Source organism: Macaca mulatta, chromosome 15 (genome assembly GCF_049350105.2).
Source record: "Macaca mulatta isolate MMU2019108-1 chromosome 15, T2T-MMU8v2.0, whole genome shotgun sequence".
NCBI lineage: Eukaryota > Metazoa > Chordata > Mammalia > Primates > Cercopithecidae > Macaca > Macaca mulatta.
In genome coordinates, this window is record NC_133420.1 from 116,865,728 (window position 1) to 116,887,509 (window position 21,782).

The 21,782-nt window shown below is 50.1% G+C and overlaps 1 protein-coding gene across 10 annotated transcripts in view; it reads right to left on the reverse strand.

Annotated features, from left to right (window-relative positions):
* GOLM1 (golgi membrane protein 1) overlaps positions 1–21,782 on the reverse strand; it is a 77,128-nt gene that overhangs the window by 25,105 nt on the left and 30,241 nt on the right. For all 10 annotated transcript variants that reach the window (XR_013404929.1, XR_013404927.1, XM_028835295.2 and 7 more), the window contains exon 4: positions 535–589. Coding sequence is in view for 8 of the 10 variants with exons in the window: in XM_028835295.2 (XP_028691128.1) it covers positions 535–589 (55 nt within the window). In the remaining 2 variants the exon portion in view is untranslated. The remainder of the gene's footprint in view (positions 1–534; positions 590–21,782) is intronic.

A 21,782-nucleotide genomic window follows, 5' to 3' on the forward strand; every position in this document is an offset into this window, starting at 1 on the left:
TGGCTGACCCTCCTGTCACAGAGGAAGGAGGAGCCCACCCCTCGACAAAGGACAGCACCCCATTTCCCGCCCCGTGGCTGCTTCAGAAGGACTCAAAGGAAAACCAATCCCCAGCTGCCAAGTGGAGTCACAGGAGCAAAGAGGGGGAACTAAATTGTGCTGGACAGGTTTTCCAAGTTTCATGCAATCGAAATTCAGCATGACCCAATTCACAGGTCACATGTATACCATGTGTATATGTAACAGAGCATGTGCCTGTCGTAAGTACTATTTCTATTTCTTAACACATTCATGAGTGACATTCTGAACTCTTCTGTATCTAACAGCTTGCAATGTATTTGGCAATATTGTTTTAAAAGGAAAAGTCTCTTAATGAGATAGAGTTAGGCAAAAAGAATAAAGATTGCTCAGTGACTCATGATACTATCTGCCATGAGATTATCATGGAGACCCACCTGGGCCTAGAGAAGAACGAGAGAAATAGAGCTTCCTCCTAAAAACAGCGCCTGGCGTGGAGGAGCGAGCGGAACTTACCTTGCAGCACTCGGATGAGCCTCTCGCCTGTGGTGATGTTATTCACCAACACCGCCTGCAAGGAAGATACACACGCATGAAACACCCAAACCAACACCTCAGCCTGACAGCCACATGCGATGGAAACCAAAGATGGGGCCGCCCTCCCCAACCCAGTGCCGCTGGCGCTCAGTGCTTGGCCTGGACCCTCCCGTGTCTGCTGCTGAAAAGGAACAGCCTGACCTAGAGATCAGCTCCCCACCGCCACCTCTGGACCCGAGCAAAAGCCAGCGGGTCCGGACTCCACTCCAGCCCAGGAAACGCAGCTCCTCCAGGAGAGCGCCAACCAGGCCCTGCTTCCTCCTGCCCGACACAGCGGAGGTTCTGGGCACCCAGAGGACCAATCAGCAACCTCACACCGCACCACACCGCCCACCACTCCACAGCAAACCACACCACACACACCACATCAAACCACACCACACACACACCACACCACACACACCACACACCGCACACCACTCCACCCCAAACCACACCACACACACCACTCCACACCAAACCACACCACACACACCACTCCACACCAAACCACACCATACACACACCACACCGCCCACCACTCCACACCAAACCACACACCACTCCACACCAAACCACACCATACACACACCACACCGCACACCACACCACACCGCACACCACTCCACACCAAACCACACCACACACACACCACACCGCACACCACTCCACACCAAACCAACCACACACACATCAAACCACACCACACACACACCACACCGCACACCACTCCACACCAAACCACACCACACACACACCACACCACATACACCACACACCACACCGCACACCAATCCACACCAAACCACACCACACACACCACACACACACCACACACCGCACACCACTCCACCCCAAACCACACCACACACACCACTCCACACCAAACCACACCACACACACCACTCTACACCAAACCACACCATACACACACCACACCGCCCACCACTCCACACCAAACCACACACCACTCCACACCAAACCACACCATACACACACCACACCGCACACCACACCACACCGCACACCACTCCACACCAAACCACACCACACACACACCACACCGCACACCACTCCACACCAAACCAACCACACACACATCAAACCACACCACACACACACCACACCGCACACCACTCCACACCAAACCACACCACACACACACCACACCACATACACCACACCACACCGCACACCAATCCACACCAAACCACACCACACACACACCACACACACACCACACACCGCACACCAGTCCACACCAAACCACATCACACACACATCAAACCACACCACACACACACCACACCACACACACACCACACCACACACACACCACACCACACACCAGTCCACACCAAACCACACCACACACACATCAAACCACACCACACACCACACCACACACCGCACACCAGTCCACACCAAACCACACCACACACACATCAAACCACACCACACACACACCACACCACACACCGCACACCAGTCCACACCAAACCACACCACACACACATCAAACCACACCACACACACACCACACCACACCGCCCACCACTCCACAGCAAACCACACCACACACACCACATCAAACCACACCACACACACACCACACCACACACACCACACACCGCACACCAGTCCACACCAAACCACACCACACACACATACCACACACACCGCACCACACTGCCCACCACTCCACATCAAACCACACCACACACACACCACACCGCACACACCACACACCGCACACCACTCCACACCAAACCACACACACACACCACACCACACACACACACCACACCACACACACACACCACATCACACACACCGCACCACACTGCCCACCACTCCACATCAAACCACACCACACACACACCACACCGCACACCACTCCACACCAAACCAACCACACACACATCAAACCACACCACACACACACCACACCGCACACCACTCCACACCAAACCACACCACACACACACCACACCACATACACCACACCACACCGCACACCAATCCACACCAAACCACACCACACACACACCACACACACACCACACACCGCACACCAGTCCACACCAAACCACATCACACACACATCAAACCACACCACACACACACCACACCACACACACACCACACCACACACACACCACACCACACACCAGTCCACACCAAACCACACCACACACACATCAAACCACACCACACACCACACCACACACCGCACACCAGTCCACACCAAACCACACCACACACACATCAAACCACACCACACACACACCACACCACACACCGCACACCAGTCCACACCAAACCACACCACACACACATCAAACCACACCACACACACACCACACCACACCGCCCACCACTCCACAGCAAACCACACCACACACACCACATCAAACCACACCACACACACACCACACCACACACACCACACACCGCACACCACTCCACACCAAACCACACCACACACACACACCACACACACCGCACCACACTGCCCACCACTCCACATCAAACCACACCACACACACACCACACCGCACACACCACACACCGCACACCACTCCACACCAAACCACACACACACACCACACCACACACACACACCACACCACACACACACACCACATCACACACACCGCACCACACTGCCCACCACTCCACATCAAACCACACCACACACACACCACACCGCACACACCACACACCGCACACCACTCCACACCAAACCACACCACACACACACCACACCACTCCACACCAAACCACACCACGACACACAAACCACACCACACCACACACACGACACACCTCACACCACTCCACACCAAACCACACCACGACACACACACCACATACACGACACACCTCACACCACACCAAACCACACCACACACCACACACACCAAACCACACCACGACACACCACACACAACACACCACACCAAACCACACCACACCACGACACACCACACCACACACACATCAAACCACACGACACACACCACACACACACCAAACCACACACCACACACCACACACGACACACCACACCAAACCACATACACACCACTCCACACCATACCACCAGACCACACCACACACCACACCAAACCACACCACGCCATAACTCCACACCACACACACCACTCCACACCACCCACACCACTCCACACACCCCACACACACCACTCCACACCACACACACTACACACCACATGACTCCACACCACACAATACCAAACCACATCACACACACCAAACCACACCACGCCACAACACACCACGCACACCACTCCACACCACCCACACCACTCCACACACACCATTCCGCACCCCACACACACCACTCCACATCACACACACACACCACACACACTACACACCATATGACTCCACACCACACCAGACCACACCACACACCACTCCACACCAAACCACACCACGCCACAACTCCACACCACACACACCACTCCACACCTAACCACACCACTTCACATCAAACCACACCACGACACACACCACCCACACTCCACCACACACACACCACTCCACACCACACACCACTCCACATCACACACACCAAACCACACACACCACTCCACACCAAACCACATCACACCACACAACACACACATCACATACCACACCATACACTGCTCCACACAACACCACACCATGCCACTCCACACCAAACCACACACCACACCATGCCACACCACTCCACACAACACACACCACGGCACACACACAAAACCACAGCACACCATACACCACCACACACACCACACCACTTCACACCAAACCACACACACCACTCCACATACACACATCACACACTCCACACACACACGCCACACCACTCCACACAACACGCCACACACCATTCCACACCAAACCACACCATACACCACTCCACACCCCACACAACACACCACACACACAACATACCACACATCAGACTGCTCCACTCCACACACATCACACTACTCCAAACACACCAAACCATACACATCACATACTGCTCCACACAACACCATACATCACACACTGCTCTACACGACACATCACATACCATACCACACCAAACCAAACCACGCCACACCACACCACTCTACACCAAAGCACTCTACACCACACCGGCTCACACTGCATAGCTCCGCACCACTCCACCCCACACCAGCTCACACTGCACAGCTCCGCACCGCTCCACCCCACACCAGCTCACAATGCACAGCTCCGCACTGCTCCACCCCACACCAGCTCACACTGCACAGCTCCGCACCGCTCCACCCCACACCAGCTCACACTGCACAGCTCCGCACCGCTCCACCCCACACCAGCTCACAATGCACAGCTCCGCACCGCTCCACCCCACACCAGCTCACACTGCACAGCTCTGCACCGCTCCACCCCACACCAGCTCACACTGCATAGCTCCGCACCACTCCACTCCACACCAGCTCACACTGCACAGCTCCGCACCACTCTACACCAGCTCACACTGCACGGCTCCGCACCGCTCCACACCAGCTCACACTGCACAGCTCCGCACCGCTCCACACCAGCTCACACTGCACAGCTCCGCACCACTCCAGCTCACACTGCACAGCTCTGCACTCCACACCAGCTCACATGCACAGCTCCGCACCACTCCAGCTCACACTGCACAGCTCCACACCACCCCACACCAGCTCACACTGCACAGCTCCGCACCACTCCACACCAGCTCACACTGCACAGCTCCACTCCACCCCACACCAGCTCACACTGCACAGCTCCGCACCGCTCCACCCCACACCAGCTCACAATGCACAGCTCCGCACCGCTCCACCCCACACCAGCTCACACTGCACAGCTCCGCACCGCTCCACCCCACACCAGCTCACACTGCACAGCTCTGCACCGCTCCACCCCACACCAGCTCACACTGCATAGCTCCGCACCACTCCACTCCACACCAGCTCACACTGCACAGCTCCGCACCACACCAGCTCACACTGCACAGCTCCGCACCACTCTACACCAGCTCACACTGCACGGCTCCGCACCGCTCCACACCAGCTCACACTGCACAGCTCCGCACCGCTCCACACCAGCTCACACTGCACAGCTCCGCACCACTCCAGCTCACACTGCACAGCTCTGCACTCCACACCAGCTCACATGCACAGCTCCGCACCACTCCACCCCACACCAGCTCACATGCACAGCTCCGCACCACTCCAGCTCACACTGCACAGCTCCACACCACCCCACACCAGCTCACACTGCACAGCTCCGCACCACTCCACACCAGCTCACACTGCACAGCTCCACTCCACCCCACACCAGCTCACACTGCACAGCTCCGCACCACTCCACACCACACCAGCTCACACTGCACGGCTCCGCACCGCTCCACACACCAGCTCACACTGCACAGCTCTACACCGCTCCACACCAGCTCACATGCACAGCTCCGCACCACTCCAGCTCACACTGCACAGCTCCACTCCACCCCACACCAGCTCACACTGCACAGCTCTGCACCACTCCACACCACACCAGCTCACACTGCACAGCTCTGCACCACTCCACACACCAGCTCACACTGCACAGCTCCGCACCACTCCACACCACACCAGCTCACACTGCACAGCTCTGCACCGCCCCACACCAGCTCACACTGCACAGCTCCGCACCGCACCACTCCACACCAGCTCACACTGCACAGCTCCGCACCGCACCACTCCACACCAGCTCACACTGCACAGCTCCGCACCACTCCACTCCACGCCAGCTCACACTGCGCAGCTCCGCACCACCCCACACCAGCTCACACTGCACAGCTCCGCACCACTTCACCCCACACCAGCTCACACTGCACAGCTCCGCACCACTCCACACCACACCAGCTCACACTGCACAGCTCTGCACCACTCCACACCACACCAGCTCACACTGCACAGCTCCGCACCACCCCACACCAGCTCACACTGCACAGCTCCGCACCACTTCACCCCACACCAGCTCACACTGCACAGCTCTGCACCGCCCCACACCAGCTCACACTGCACAGCTCCGCACCGCACCACTCCACACCAGCTCACACTGCACAGCTCCGCACCACTCCACTCCACACCAGCTCACACTGCACAGCTCCGCACCACTTCACCCCACACCAGCTCACACTGCACAGCTCCACACCACTCCACACCACACCAGCTCACACTGCACAGCTCCACACCACTCCACTCCACGCCAGCTCACACTGCACAGCTCTGCACCACCCCACACCAGCTCACACTGCACAGCTCTGCACCACCCCACACCAGCTCACACTGCACAGCTCCGCACCACTTCACTCCACACCAGCTCACACTGCACAGCTCTGCACCACCCCACACCAGCTCGCACTGCACAGCTCCGCACCGCTCCACTCCACCCCACACCACACCAGCCCAGGTCTCCCTCGTTCAGAGCTCAAACTCCGAATTCCAGGTTGGCTAAAAAAGAAAAGGGAATGCAGTGGCCACTCCACTAACAAGACCTCTTGATGCATTTGAACTTCTGGCCTCCTCCTGTCCACAGAGTCTATAAGCTTAGGCACTGGAGGGTTTCACACACAGTCTCACCATGCTGGGAAAGTCAACAGCAGAGGAGGGCAGAAGCCGCACAGAATCCAGATAACAACAAAGTGAAAAGGAGGAAGAGTGAGTGTCAAGGTCAGTGTAACAACTGGCCAATATGCCGTGACAAGTCACTTTATGCCAGGAGCTCTTCTAAGCCCTCCACATCTACTCGCTCTTTTATTTATTTTTTTTTTAATTTTTTTTTGAGACAGAGTTTTGCTCTGTCACCAGGCTGGGGTGCAATGGCACAATCTCTGGCTCACTGCAGCCTCCACCTCCCGGGTTCAAGCAATTCTCCTGCCTCAGTCTCCCAAGTAGCTGGGAGTAGACATGGGGGTTTCACCATGTTGGCCAGGCTGGTCTTGAACTTCTGACCTGAAGTGATTCGGCCGCCTTGGCCTCCCAAAGTGCTGGGATTACAGGCATGAGCCACTGCGTCCAGCCTCATTTATTCTTCTTGACAGTTATGTGAGGTAGTAGTATACTATCCCGTTTTCAGAAAAGGGAAACTGAGGCCCAGGCTCCTTAAATGGCTCACAGTCACCCACCTACTAAGAGGCAAAGCCAAACTCCAGCTCCAACAGACATGCTCCAGAGAGCAAGCTCTTCACAGCTACTTGCCAAATTGCTACAAACCCAAGCAGGACATCAACGTAGTGGGCTGCAGCTAATGCTAAAAACAAAAGCCTGAAAAAAGCGGGGAACAGAATGTTAAGTGTCAGAGTGCACTGCACGGGAAAACGCCATCTTACAGACGAACACATACAGCATGTCCGTGTGCTGGGCACATGGCGAACACTTCTTACTGTGTCATCATCAACAGAGTCTGCAAATACTCCACTACTTGACATGCTGCCCACAACGTGGAGACACATTTGTGTCCCATTCCTGCTTAGTGGTGGACGGTGACAAGCACAGCACCTCTTCCTCCTCTGGGAACTTTGTTTTCTCAGGCCTGGACAGAAACAAGGCTTAGGCAAACAACAGCCTTTTGGAGTAAGGTGCTTGTGAACACAGGGATGCATGCCCACAAATGAAATCGCATCAAACAAATCTGGTGTTTGGGAGCTCTGAGGACACGGAACGTTTCCTGGGGCAACAGCAGAGACGCTGTGGTGATAACACCTGTAAAGCCATCCCTCAGGGAAAGATCATCCGAATGGGTGTGTATAGGTATGCTATACTTCAGGGGTTTTGAGGGGAGAGAGAATAGGAAATGAAAGCAGGACCCACACAGTAGGAATGAGATTCTCGCAGCACCTGCTACTCTTGGAAAAAGCTCGCTCTGCATGAAAAGAGAAAAGATGACCATATGATCCAACAACCCACTTGTGGGTATGAACCCAGAAGCATTTAAAGCAGGATCCCCAAGAGACATCTGCACTCTCATGTTAGCTGCCACATCACTCACCATTACCAAGAGGCGAACGCAACCCAAGGGGTCACAGAGGAATGAATGGATAAGCAAAATGTGGCATACACATACAATGAAATATTACGCCACCTTTACAAAGAAGGAAATACCGACACATACTACAACATGGATGAATGCAGACAACATTACACTAAGTGAAAACATAAGCCAGTCATAGAAGGACAAATGCTATATGATTCCATTCATATGAAGTACCTAAAGTCATCAAAATCACAGAAACAAAATAGAAAGGTGGCTGTCCAGGGACAGGAGGGGGGGAGGGAAATTGGTGTTTAGTGAGCATCGAGGCCCAGTGTTACAGAATTAATTTCTAGAGATCTGCCGCACAACAACGTGAATATCCTTCACATCCCTGATCTGTACACTTAAATTTCCACCTTGCATTGGTATGAAAACCATGTTTCCTCTGGAAATCAGAGTGAAAACCGAACAGTTAAAAAAAAAAAAAAAAAAAAGAACACTTAAATAATTATACGGTGTTTACCCCCAGGGTTGATCTCCTGGGTAAATAATATCTTCCATATCTCCCGGGTTAATAATTTCTATAAAAATTATGGCAATTTGATGCATGCTTTTCCATCCATTCCCCTTAGCTCCCCTCCCCACCAAAATCACATTAGTGCTTGCAACTATCTGAGGGTTCAGATACTGCTGCAATTTGAAATATCTGAAGCTATTTCTGTCTCCAAGTGACTTTATTCTTCCAAAAAATATATATTTTTGTTATCTTCCCCCATCTACTTACTTATGCATGGAAAAATACAGCCTCCACTTAGGAAAATAAAAGAAGGATCATAAAATGCCATCAAGATCTTTTACATACAATTTTATATTTATAGAAATTTTGTTGAATCATTTTCAGGGAAACTATGAAAATGCTTCTTAGCTTCTTTTGGGATTCAACATATTATAAAGAAGAAAAAACTCTGAGTTCAACAAAATCATTTTTATTTTTGATTTAATATATATATATTTTTTGTGACGAAGTCTCGCTGTCGCCCAGGCTGGAGCGCAGTGGCATGATCTCGGCTCAAAGCAACCTCTGCCTCCTGGGTTCAAGCTATTCCCCTGCCTCAGCCTCCCGAGTAGTTGGGACTACAGGCTCGCGCCACCACGTCGGGCTAATTTTTTGTATTTTAGTAGAGACAAGGTTTCACCATGTTGGCCAGGATGGTCTCCATCTCCCGACCTTGTGATCCACCCGCCTCAGCCTCCCAAAGTGCTGGGATTACAGGAGTGAGCCACTACGCCTGGCCAAAAAAATTTGAGACAGTCTCACTCTGTTGCCCAGGCTGCGGTGCAGTGGCACTATCATAGTTCAGTGCAGCCCCCAGCTCCTGTCCTCAAGTGATCCTCCTGCCTCAGCCTCCTGCAGCACTGGGATTATAGGAGTAAGCCACGGTGCCGGGCCATAATTCAACAAAATAGTTCTTAAATGAATTATATATTCTACTCTAAACAGCCAGGTTGTTTTTCACATATTGGTGCAGAGGGATTTTAGGGGTAGCTGTACTTCCTGGTGTTCACGAGCTGTTCCCTGAAAACACAGTCATAGACAAGGAGGCGATAAGCACCACCAGTAATTAACTGGAAACTAAACCTCAAAGAATCTGGGTGAATCACCCATGTACAAATTTAATATGACCATTCCATCCTGGGAAACATGTATATTTTGATCAAACATTTTCTATATTAGATTCCTAGAAAAATAAGCTCAATATTTCATAATAAGTTTTCTTTTTTTTTTTCAGACGGAGTCTCCCTCTATTGCCCAGGCTGGAGTGCAGTGGCGCAATCTCGGCTCACTGCAAGCTCCGCCTCCCAGGTTCACGCCATTCTCCTGCCTCAGCCTCCTGAGTAGCTGGGACTACAGGCGTCCACCACCATGCCTAGCTAATTTTTTTGCATTTTTAGTAGAGACGGGGTTTCACTGTGTTAGCCAGGATGGTCTCCATCTCCTGACTTCATGATCCGCTCGCCTCGGCCTCCCAAAGTGCTGGGATTACAGGCGTAAGCCACTGTACTCAGCCTCATAATAAGTTTTCAAGGCAACAAATCTATAATAAAGTATCACATTCTGAAAGCTCAATAAGATGTAATGACTAATTTTTAAAATACTAATATTTGAAAAGCTCACTTGGAAGCAGGATGCTGATCACATTGTAAAAAGTAGAAGGTGACTTTTAACTACTGTATTTGTTCGGCTCATTAAAATAACCAACCTGCTTTGAGGGCGTGGGTCCACCTTAATTTTCAGGGTTTCTTAAAAAGGACATTTATCTAACCCAAGTCAACCCCCTGCAATCAGATGCCTGGAAAACTTCTTTGTACTGAAATTCCTGTTACTGCTTCAGAGTTACTCGTGTTACTGCCTTATAATGAAAAAGTTAATCTTAGTGACCTAGGAATGACATAAGAATGAAGGGAAGAATATCAAGTATTCATTGGAATCTTTTTACCTCTTACCAATTTCAAAATGGTGCTATCCAAAGCAGTGCTATTCAATAGAAATAAAATGTCAGTTGTACCTGGAAACTAAAAATTTTCTAATAGCCACATTCAATTAGGTAAAAAGAAACAGGCTGGGCAAAAGATTTGAATAGACACCTCCCTAAAGTAGACATATAAATGGCCAATATGTATATGAAAGATGCTCAACCTCATTAGTCACTAGTGAAATGCAAATCAAAATGAGAAGATGCCGCTTCACATATTTGGTATGGCTGTAATTTCAAAAGAGGGGCCAGGCGCGGTAGCTCACGCCTGTAATCCCAGCACTCTGGGAGGCTGAGGTGGGCAGGTCATTTGAGGTCAGACCTGGCCAACACAGCAAAACACTGTCTCTACTAAAAATACAAAAATTTGCCAGGCATGGTGGTGTGCGCCTGTAGTCCCAGCTACTTGGGAGAGTGAGGCAGGGGAATCATTTGAACCTAGGAGGCAGAGGTTGCAGTGAGCTGAGATCATGCCACTGCACTCCAGACTGGGCAACAGAGCAAGACTCCATCTCAAAAAAAATAGCCTGGGCAAGGTGGCGAGGTGGCTCACACCTGTAATGCCAACACTTTGGGAGTCCGAGGTGGGCAGATCACCTGAGGTCAGGAGTTCAAGACCAGTCTGGCCAACATGGCAAAACCCCGTCTCTACTAAAAATACAAAAATTAGCTGGGTGTGGTGGCGGGCACTTGTAATCCCAGCTACTTGGGAGGCTGAGGTAGGGAGAATCACTTGAACCCAGGAGGCGGAAGTTGCAGTGAGCCAAGATCAAGCCATTGCCTTCCATGAGACTCTGTCTCGAAAAAAAATAAATACATAAAAATAAAATAAAAATAAAAAAGGAAAACGACAAGTGTTGACAAGAATGTGGAAAAGCTGGAGAGAAATTAGAACCCCCATATACAGCGGCTAAGAATGTAAAATGTAAAATGCAATCCCTATGAAAAAGTCTGTAAGTTTCTCAAAAAGTTCAGCACAGAGCTACCATATGACCCAACAATCCCATTTGTGGGTATACACCCAAGAGAAATGAAGACGTATCTCCACTCGAAAACCTGTCCACAAATGTTCACAGAATTATTTATGAAGGCCAAAAAGTGGTAACAATCCAAATGTCCGTCAACATGTGAATGGATAAAGCAAACAGCTATATCCACATAAGGGAACAGCATTCGGCCACAGGAAAAAAGTATTACTGACACCTGCTACAACACGGATGAGGCTTGGAAACATACTAAGTGAAAGATGCCAGACACAAAACAAATGCCATGTCCTGCGTGATTCTACACTACATGATATGCCCAGAATAGGAAGATCTCTAGAGACAGAAAACAGATCAGTGGTTGCCAGGGGCTGGGGGAAGAGGGAAATGGGGAGGGATTGCTTAATGGGTACACATTTCTTTCTGGGGTGATAAAAATGTTCTGGCCGGGTGTGGTGGCTCATGCCTGTAATCCCAGCACTTTGGGAGGCCGAGGTGAGCGGATCACTTGAGGTCAGGAGTTCGAGACCAGCCTAGCCAACATACTGAAACCCCCTCTCTACTAAAAATACAAAAATTAGCTGGGTGTGGTGGCACCTGTAATCCCAGCTAGGAGAATAGCTTGAACCCAGGAGGCGGAGTTGCAGTGAGCCAAGATGGTGCCACTGCACTCCAGCCCGGGTGAGAGTGTGACTCTATCTCAAAAAAAAAAAAAAAAGTTTTGGAATCAATGGTTATAGTTGCATGGCATCGTGAACATACCCAAACTACTGAGATGTATAATACATTAAAAAATGGCTAAAATAATGAATCGTATGTTATGTGAATTTTATCCCAACTTTAAAAACAAGAAACAGATGAAATTCATATTTTATTTACCCTAATGTATCCCAATTATCACTGCAAGATGTATCCCACATAAAAATTATTGAGAAATTGGGCTTGTTTACACTCAATCTCTGTACTCCAGCATATCTTACTGATATGCTGTATCACATCAGTAAGATGTGCTGAGATTGTAGCACATCTCAGCTGGGACACGCTAAGTGCTCAACAGCCACCTGCAGCTAGGGACAGCAAGTTCCAGAGGAATAAGAAGGTCAAGGGAAAGAGGGAGACAGAGAAGGGGAGGGAGACAGGGAAAGCGGGGAGAGGGAAGGAGAGAGAGGCAGAGACTTGCAAATGAGTCATTTATGGCGTCCTGCTACGATTACACACTCACACACTCATTCATACACACAAACAAGACAAGCAGTGACTCCCAAATGCTTCATGCCTACAGCCACCACTGAGCCAAGTGGTGGGTCACTGGATGTATGTTCCCATAGGGAAAAGGGCACCAAATGATGAGGAAACTAGTCCAGTCCACAAGCCTCTAGAGATGACATGATTATGTTTTGTGGGTTAAGAAGTTACACAACACAGAAATGTTGTTGTGACTGACTGAATACTTGACATGAAGGAAGAACTGGATGTTTTGGTACGATCATGGTATTGTGGCTATGAGAGAGACGATCCCACCTTTTAAGGATGTGTGCTAAAATACTCATGGCTAAAACAGCATGAGTTATAATCCCCAAAGCTTGGCACTGGATGTGTGGGGGCTCCCGGGGTCACTCTACCTTTTCATGTTTACAGTTTTCCACAATCAGCCTACACACACAGATACGCACACATAAGCTTGTCACATGGATAATTACGTCTGCAATACAATTTTTAAAAATCTTCAAGGCTGGCTTTAGAGGAAGAGAAAGGTGAATCAGAAGATGCTGAGATAAACGCGTTGTCTGGAGAAATTTGAGGTAGGTTCAGGAACTTTTAGAAGGGCAGGTCTTTGCTGCGCTATTTCTCACTTGTAATTTCACTCCTAAAATTCAGCAATTTTCTTTTCACAGTATAGCTCCATCAACAATGATCCGCTATGACAAATGGTTTTGAAGCTCACAAATGAGGATAAAGGGAGGAAAAAGAAAAGAGAAACAAGTGACAGAGAGAGAAGGCAGCACAGGGAAGACTGGGATGGGAGGGATTTTCATGAAGACCTGAGACTGTGCCATCTGGTTTGGGGTCTGCTGCTAATTTGCTCCTTGACTTTGGAGGCATCACTTAACTTCTCTGTGCCTCTGTTTCCCCAAATGGAACCTGCGCAGGGTGGCCTCCTGAGTTTTATTTAAAAGGGGTACCTTACAGGCATCTCAAGTGGGAACCCCAAAAATGTGGGCATGGATCAGAGTGTGAATGAGTGTGTGTATGTGAGTGTGAGTTGAACTGAGCGTGAGAATACCAACAGCAGAGGGGTGGCTGTTTACGGCACAGAGTCAAATGTCAGCGTAAATGGTAGGATCCTGGTCAGAGAGCAGCCGAGGAGACTCCAGGGCAGGGGACACAGACGGGCTGAAGGGCGGGTCTGGACCTACAGCTGTGGGAGAGTGTGCACAAGTCACCAAGTTTACATGGAAGGGCGTGGGGAGATTAAGTGTAACTCTCTACGAAGCTTCAGAAAACACCACCTATCCAGGAAAACACCTAGTACACACAGACACTGTTGCTACACACCCAGAATAGCTCCTGCCAACACATGCCTGTGTTGTTACACAAAGGGTAACATCCTCCCACCCCGTCCACCTCGCAGCTTGGTGGGTGTGGGAAAGCACCCCGCTGGGAGGGCGCAGGACCCGCCGTGGGATCACCCGGGTGCCCAGCTCGGCAGAACAAGGTTCATGAGGTGTGGTGACCATTGCAGAGATAACCACAGGGTTGACGGCGAGGGGGCCTGAACCCAAGACTGGCTCACACTCTCCCCCAGCATCTTCTGGGCAAGGCACACTGCAGGTGCTTCGGGGAAGGAGGAGAGAGGATGGGCAGGAGGGAGAGCGGAGGAAGAAGAGAGGAAAGGATGGCGAGGAGAGGGAGAGAAAGGAGAGGAGAGGGAGAGAAAGGAGGACAGAGGGAGGGGAGGAGGGAGAATGGAGGGAGGGGAGGAGGGAGAATGGAGGGAGGGGAGGAGGGAGAATGGAGGGAGGGGAGGAGGGAGAATGGAGGGAGGGGAGGAGGGAGAATGGAGGGAGGGGAGGAGGGAGAATGGAGGGACGGAAGGAGGGAGAATGGAGGGACGGAAGGAGGGAGAATGGAGGGAGGGGAGGAGGGAGAATGGAGGGAGGGGAGGAGGGAGAATGGAGGGAGGGGAGGAGGGAGAATGGAGGGAGGGGAGGAGGGAGAATGGAGGGACGGAAGGAGGGAGAATGGAGGGACGGAAGGAGGGAGAATGGACGGAGGGGAGGAGGGAGAATGGACGGAGGGGAGGAGGGAGAATGGACGGAGGGGAGGAGGGAGAATGGACGGAGGGGAGGAGGGAGAATGGACGGAGGGGAGGAGGGAGAATGGACGGAGGGGAGGAGGGAGAATGGACGGAGGGGAGGAGGGAGAATGGAGGGAGGGGAGGAGGGAGAATGGAGGGAGGGGAGGAGGGAAGAAAAGAGGACAGAGAGAAGGATGGAGGAAAGGGATGGAAGGAAGAGGAGAGAGACAGAGTCTGGAGGGGAGGAGGGCAAGAGGAGGATGGAGGGAGGAAAAGAATGACAAAGGGAGAAGGGTAGAGGGATAGAAAGGAAGAGAAAGGATGGAGGGAGGGGAGGCGGGAGGAAGGAAAGGAGGAGAAGCAAACGGGAGGCTGCCCTTGCCTCTGAGAACCTGCCACACTGCCTCCTTCAGTGGCAGCCCGCTCCTGTGGTAGGCTGAGATAGTGCCTGAGAGCCATCCCACCTCAATGCAGGCCCTTCCCACAGCTTACAGGCACCTATTTCCCTATATCAAATCCTTCCTGCTTCAAATAGAGGGGTGGTTTCTCTGTCTACACTGACCCCAGTACACTCACTTCCTCATCGTTGTCCAGCACTCAGTGGTACATGAACACAGCCTGCACATGACTGGGCACAGGCCAGGGCCGAACAGAACAAATACCGAACGGACTGACAGAACTGGACCCGGAAAATCGGTGAGAAGAAAAACAGAAAAGCTGCTCTAGAACTCTGGATTCCTCAATCACAGGGATTAAAGGTGATAAGAGACACCACGTTTATCTGCACAAGACTGCTCTGGTTCCCCAAGAAAATCAACCCTCCAGAAGACAATCGTCACATTCTCAGGGGCACAAGCAAAGCTGGCCCAGAGAGAAGACACTGGAACCCTCTGAGGACTGCATCTGGCCACAGGAGAACGCAGTCTGGCGGGGCCAGTGTGACGAGCAGACCTGGCAGCCCCCAGCAGCCCCACGCCGGCCACTCTCAGGTCCCGGGAGCCTTCCATGACCTCTCCGGCTCTCACTCTCTCCCCCTCTGTCTCAAGCAGCAAGAATGACTGTCTCCTAAAGAAATTAAGTGAGAAATTAAATATGTTCATGTCGGGCCAGGTGCAATGGCATACACCTGTAATCCCAGCACTTTGGAAGGCCGAGGAAGGTAAATCACAAGGTCAGAAGTTCAAGACCAGCCTGGCCAACACGGTGAAACCCCATCTCTACTAAAAATACAAAAATTAGCCAGGCGTGGTGGCGCGTGCCTGTAATCCCAGCTACTTGGGAGGCTGAGGCAGGAGAATCACATGAACCAGGGAAGCGGAGGTTGCAGTGAGCCAAGGTTACGCCACCGTACTCCAGCCTGGGTAACACAGTTGAGACCCTGTCTCCAAAAAACAAATAAATATGTTCATGTTACAAAAGCACTCTGAAACTCTAAAGCAGAACCAATGACCAGACTTGTGAATTATTTCCTTTTGAAGAGGCAAAATCCTTCAGCAAAAGTCACTCATAAACAAATGCCATTGCACGTGAGAGAAGCGACCCCATCTCAGGCCCAGAGGACACTCAAGAACGCATTCCATGAACCAACTCTTTACAAGAGGAGAGCACTGTAAACACCTCAGAGCCTCCTCATACCCCAAGTTACTGTGCAAGAGGAGAAACCGGGCAGCTCCCTGAAACCACTGGGACGTGGGTGCAGGTCACACAGGCGAGCATGGCCACAGTGAGGCTGAGTGCCCCCTGCACTTTCCCCACTCCCTCTTTAAGCTTTTCTTCTTCCGGACACAAAACGATAAGCAAGTCACCAACACCTCTGTTCTTCCACTCAGCAATCATTCTTTCTTTACTCCGTTGCTCCTCTTCAGGAAAGATACAGGAACTCTATTTTCATGACAAAGGAACTGTTGCTAAAACATTATTTTTGCACCACTGCAATGTTAATGCACATATTTTAACAAAGAAGTAAAACGCATAAATGTCGAAGTGGATGTGCAGCTGCGAGAAACCAGCCGAGTGAGAATGTTACAAGCGCAAATGCCGAAAATGAAGCCATTTGTGACTCGAACTTTTGGCAAGCAAAAACGAACACATCAGCAGGAAGATGTGCCTTTCCCTTCACAAAGTGCTAGTGAGTAATTCAGGGTCTCCCAGACTCTTCCCCAGGCATTTCAGAGAGCAGGTGATGCCACCCCCAAGCCTTTGTGGCCACTGCGAGAGGGGACCCAGGATCTTTTGAAGTCTTCAGACCCAAATTATGATGATGATGATGATTTTTTAGATGGAGTCTCACTGTTACCCAGGCTGGAGCGCATGGCGTGGTCTTGGCTCACTGCAACCTCTGCCTCCCAGGTTCAAGCCTCAGCCTCACGAGCAGCTGGGACTACAGGCATGCACCACCACACCCAGCTAATTTTTGTATTTTTAGTAGAGATGGCATTTCTCCACGCTGACCGAACTCCTGACCTCAAGTGATCCACCAGCCTTGGACTCCCAAAAGTGCTGAGATTCCAGGTATCAGCCACCATGCCTGGCCCAGATCCAAATTATTAATCAGCCTCTGTTAACAACATAAAAGTATGAATTAAACCACTCTATTCCCTCCTTAGGAGATAATGCACACCTTTACAAGTGAATCTCCACTGGCTTTTGCCAAAAACTAAAACCCAAGTATCTGTTTTTATTTAGGCCCCTTAAAAACTTGTTTTATATGTACACATGTACGAATCTGTAAAAAAGAAAACAGCATTTCACCAGTGGTTGCGTGAAGATTATTTCTATGCACACGAATGAGGTAGTTTAAAAACATGACCACAAATTCACTGACACTACTCCTAAAGGAGGAGTCCAATTCCCCTGAAGTTCAGGGCAGCCTTAGTGACTTGCTTCTAATGAATGTAGAAGTGACCATGCTCACTTCCAAGGCAAGGTCAACAAAAGGGGCTGTGGGTTGAACAGCGTACGCCTGAAATTCATGTCCACCTGGAACCTGTGAAGGAGCCCATGAATGACCTCATTTAGAAACCAGGTAGGCCGGGCGTGGTGGCTCACGCCTGTAATCCCAGCACTTTGGGAGGCCGGGGCGGGTGGATCACCTGAGGTCAGGAGTTCAAGACCAGCCTAGCCAACATGGTGAAACCCCATCTCTACTAAAAATACAACAAAATTAGCTGGGTGTTTTGGTGGGTGCCTGTACTCCCAACGTACTCTCCTGAGGCAGGAGAATCACTCGAACCTGGGAGGTGGAGGTTGCATTGAAAAAAGATCGTACCACTGAACTCCAGCCTGGGGCAACAGAGTGAGACTCTGTCTCAAAAATAAATTAATTAATTAATTAATTAAAAAAAAGAAACAAGGTCTATGCAGATGTACTTAAATGAAAATGAGGTCTCTAGGTGGGCCCTATCCAACATGACTGGTGTTCTTAGAAGAGGAGGAGAACAGGCGAAAAGACTGAGAGGCAAGCAGGCCATGAGAGGTGGAAACTGCACGAAATTGTACCTACAAGCTGAGGAATGTCAAAGGTGTCAGCAAATGCTAGAAGCTAGAGAGGCGAGGAAGGGTCCTCCCATAGCCCTACTGGCACCTGGATTTCGGGTTCCTAGCCCCTAAAACTGTAAAAGGACACATTTCTGTTGTTTTAAGTCATCTAGTCTGTATTAATTTGTATGCAGCCCTAGGACACAAACACAAAAAATGACACAGCTTCCTCCCGCTGGCCGCGTCTGCTGTGAGCGAGGATGCTAACTCCCAGGACCCAGCCCTATGCTGAAAAAAAGCCACGCTGCCACGTGGAAAAGGGAGTGTAGGTGTCTTGGTCCTGGCCCCTGCCCCGCCCAGGTCTCAGGTGACAGCTGCACTTACTGCCGGGCCCCTGAGTAAGGGACTCTCTGGATCACTCTAACCTCAGCCTTCAAGGCACCCCAGACATGGAGCGCAGAGTAGAGACAACTCGTTCCCACCGAGCTTCCCCAAACTGCAGATGCGGGAGCAAAACACATGTTTGTCATGGGTTTGGGGATAACCTCATATGCAGTAACAGATAACAGAAACAACACATGTATGTCTAAATTCGCCAGAACCAAACGTATGTTTTATGTTCAAAACATAGTTACCAGTCCCAGCTGGATATCAGAGCAGTCTACAGAAGCTCCCTTCTGCAAACAGGTATGCAGAGTCCTCTCATCTGGAATCACACCTCTCACTGTCTACTTACAAAGTAGTTGCCTCAACTAAGATAGTAAGGCACGATAAGCCAACGATGTCGGGGTTTGTTTGTTTGTTTGTTTTAAACAATATGCAAAAGCCAGAAACGGTTAAACATTTTATCATTTAAAGAACCCCACTTATATTCTACAATTTTTCATGGCATATCTACATTTATAAAAGCGTAAGTATAAGTAGTAACTGATAAAAGCTTACGTGTAATCTGTATTTTTTTTTTTTTTTAAAGAAAGGGAGTGGAGAGTTCTCAGTAGCTAATTTCTGGGTGAGAACTACAGGTGAATTTTTCTTTTTTGTTTTCAAATTTGCCCATAATAACATTATTTTAATTAAGGAAAAGCCAACTTTGTTTGAAAGTTACTTAACATATGCAATCATTGCAAAAGAAGGCTTGATATCCTTTCTTATACACAGAAAAGGAAGCGTGGTGCTTCCACTAAGTTATATAAATTCTCATGAACTTGCACAACTGCAGTGATGCAGTCAAACCATCTTCACCGGACCTACTGCTGCAACAGACAGGAAGGTGAAAAAGAAAGGAAATGGAAATGGCAGCTCAGTCCCCAAGATTCAAGAGTCTCACTCATCTGAAGCATTTACTCTCGAATAAGCACAGTCCGCAGGATTTGGTTCAGATTAACAAAACACAATCTAATTAACCCATTAATACTCTGGCCAGTGGATGGATTCCTTCTGTGTGAGGTTCCTCCTCTCACCCAATGGGCTGTGGGTGTGGGGTCATTAAAATGGAACACACATGGCCACCTAGCCTCCCACATGGGCAGGGTGTTAGCTGAGGCCAGCAATGACACCTGTCATTTTACATCTTTATCTCCCAACACTCTTCCCAACTTAGGTGGGACTTGTCACACCTCCACATTCCTTTTCTAATCCTGTGATCGCAGTCCTCTACATGCTGAAATGCCGCCCTTCTATCCTTCTCTAAATTCCATTTTAGTCTCCAAAGCTCAAAGCCAATCTTTTTTTTTTTTTTTTTTTTTTTTTTGAGACGGAGTCTCGCTCTGTCACCCAGGCTGGAGTGCAGAGGTGCGGTCCCGGCTCACTACAACCTCCGCCTCTCGGGTTCAAGTGATTCTCCTGCCTCAGCCTACCGAGTAGCTGGGATTACAGGTGCACGCCACCACGCCCAGCTATTTTTTTGTATTTTTGGTAGAGATGGGGGTTTCACCATGTTGGCGAGGCTGGTCTCGAACTCCTGACCTTGTGATCCGCTTGCCTCGGCCTCCCAAAGTGCTGGGATTACAGGCGTGAGTCACTGTGCCCGAACTAAAGTCAACCTTTCTAGAAAAAAAAAAAAAAAAACTGTTAACTACTTTAGCCAGTACCCATCTCTCCTTTCACATAACTCCAGCTGCTGTTAAAAACTGATTATTCTCACCGGGCACAGTGGGTCACGCCTGTAATCCCAGTACTTTGGGAGGCCAAGGTGGGCAGATCACGAGGTCAGGAGTTCAAGACCAGCCTGGCCAAGATGGTGAAACCCTGTCTCCACTAAAAACACAAAAATTAGCCAGGCATAGTGGCACATGTCTGTAATCCCAGCTATTTGGGAGGCTGAGGCAGAGAACTGCTTGAACCTGGGAGGTAGAGGTTGCAGTGAGCTGAGATCGTGCCACTGCATTCCAGCCTGGGCAACAGAGCGAGACTCTGCCTCAAAAAAAAAAGATTATTCTCTAGATATGTGAGGGAATCTTATTTTTCTCCAAAACAGCATTCAAGCTGCTAAGGACACAGGGCCCCAGGCACATCCTAGACATCCAGTAAGTACTGGCACACGGACTGAGATTCCCATTCATTCATTTACCATGAACTCAAACTTTTACTAAGCACCAGTCTCAAACCCGTGAGATAAGCTAACTGATCAGGTGTATAACTTAGATTGGAAGAAATAAGAGTGAAATACTACACACAGAAATGTAGGGCCAAAGGATCTGATCTGCAGGCCAGGAAACTGTACAAAGTGAAATATAACAGCAGGAACAACGTTCTGTGGCAACAGCTAATAAAAATGAGAGCATGAACAACCATCCAGCTACTTAATGTCCAGGTGTATCTCTGTATCTTTCCATTCCGACTCTTTTAACCATGACTCACAATGATAAA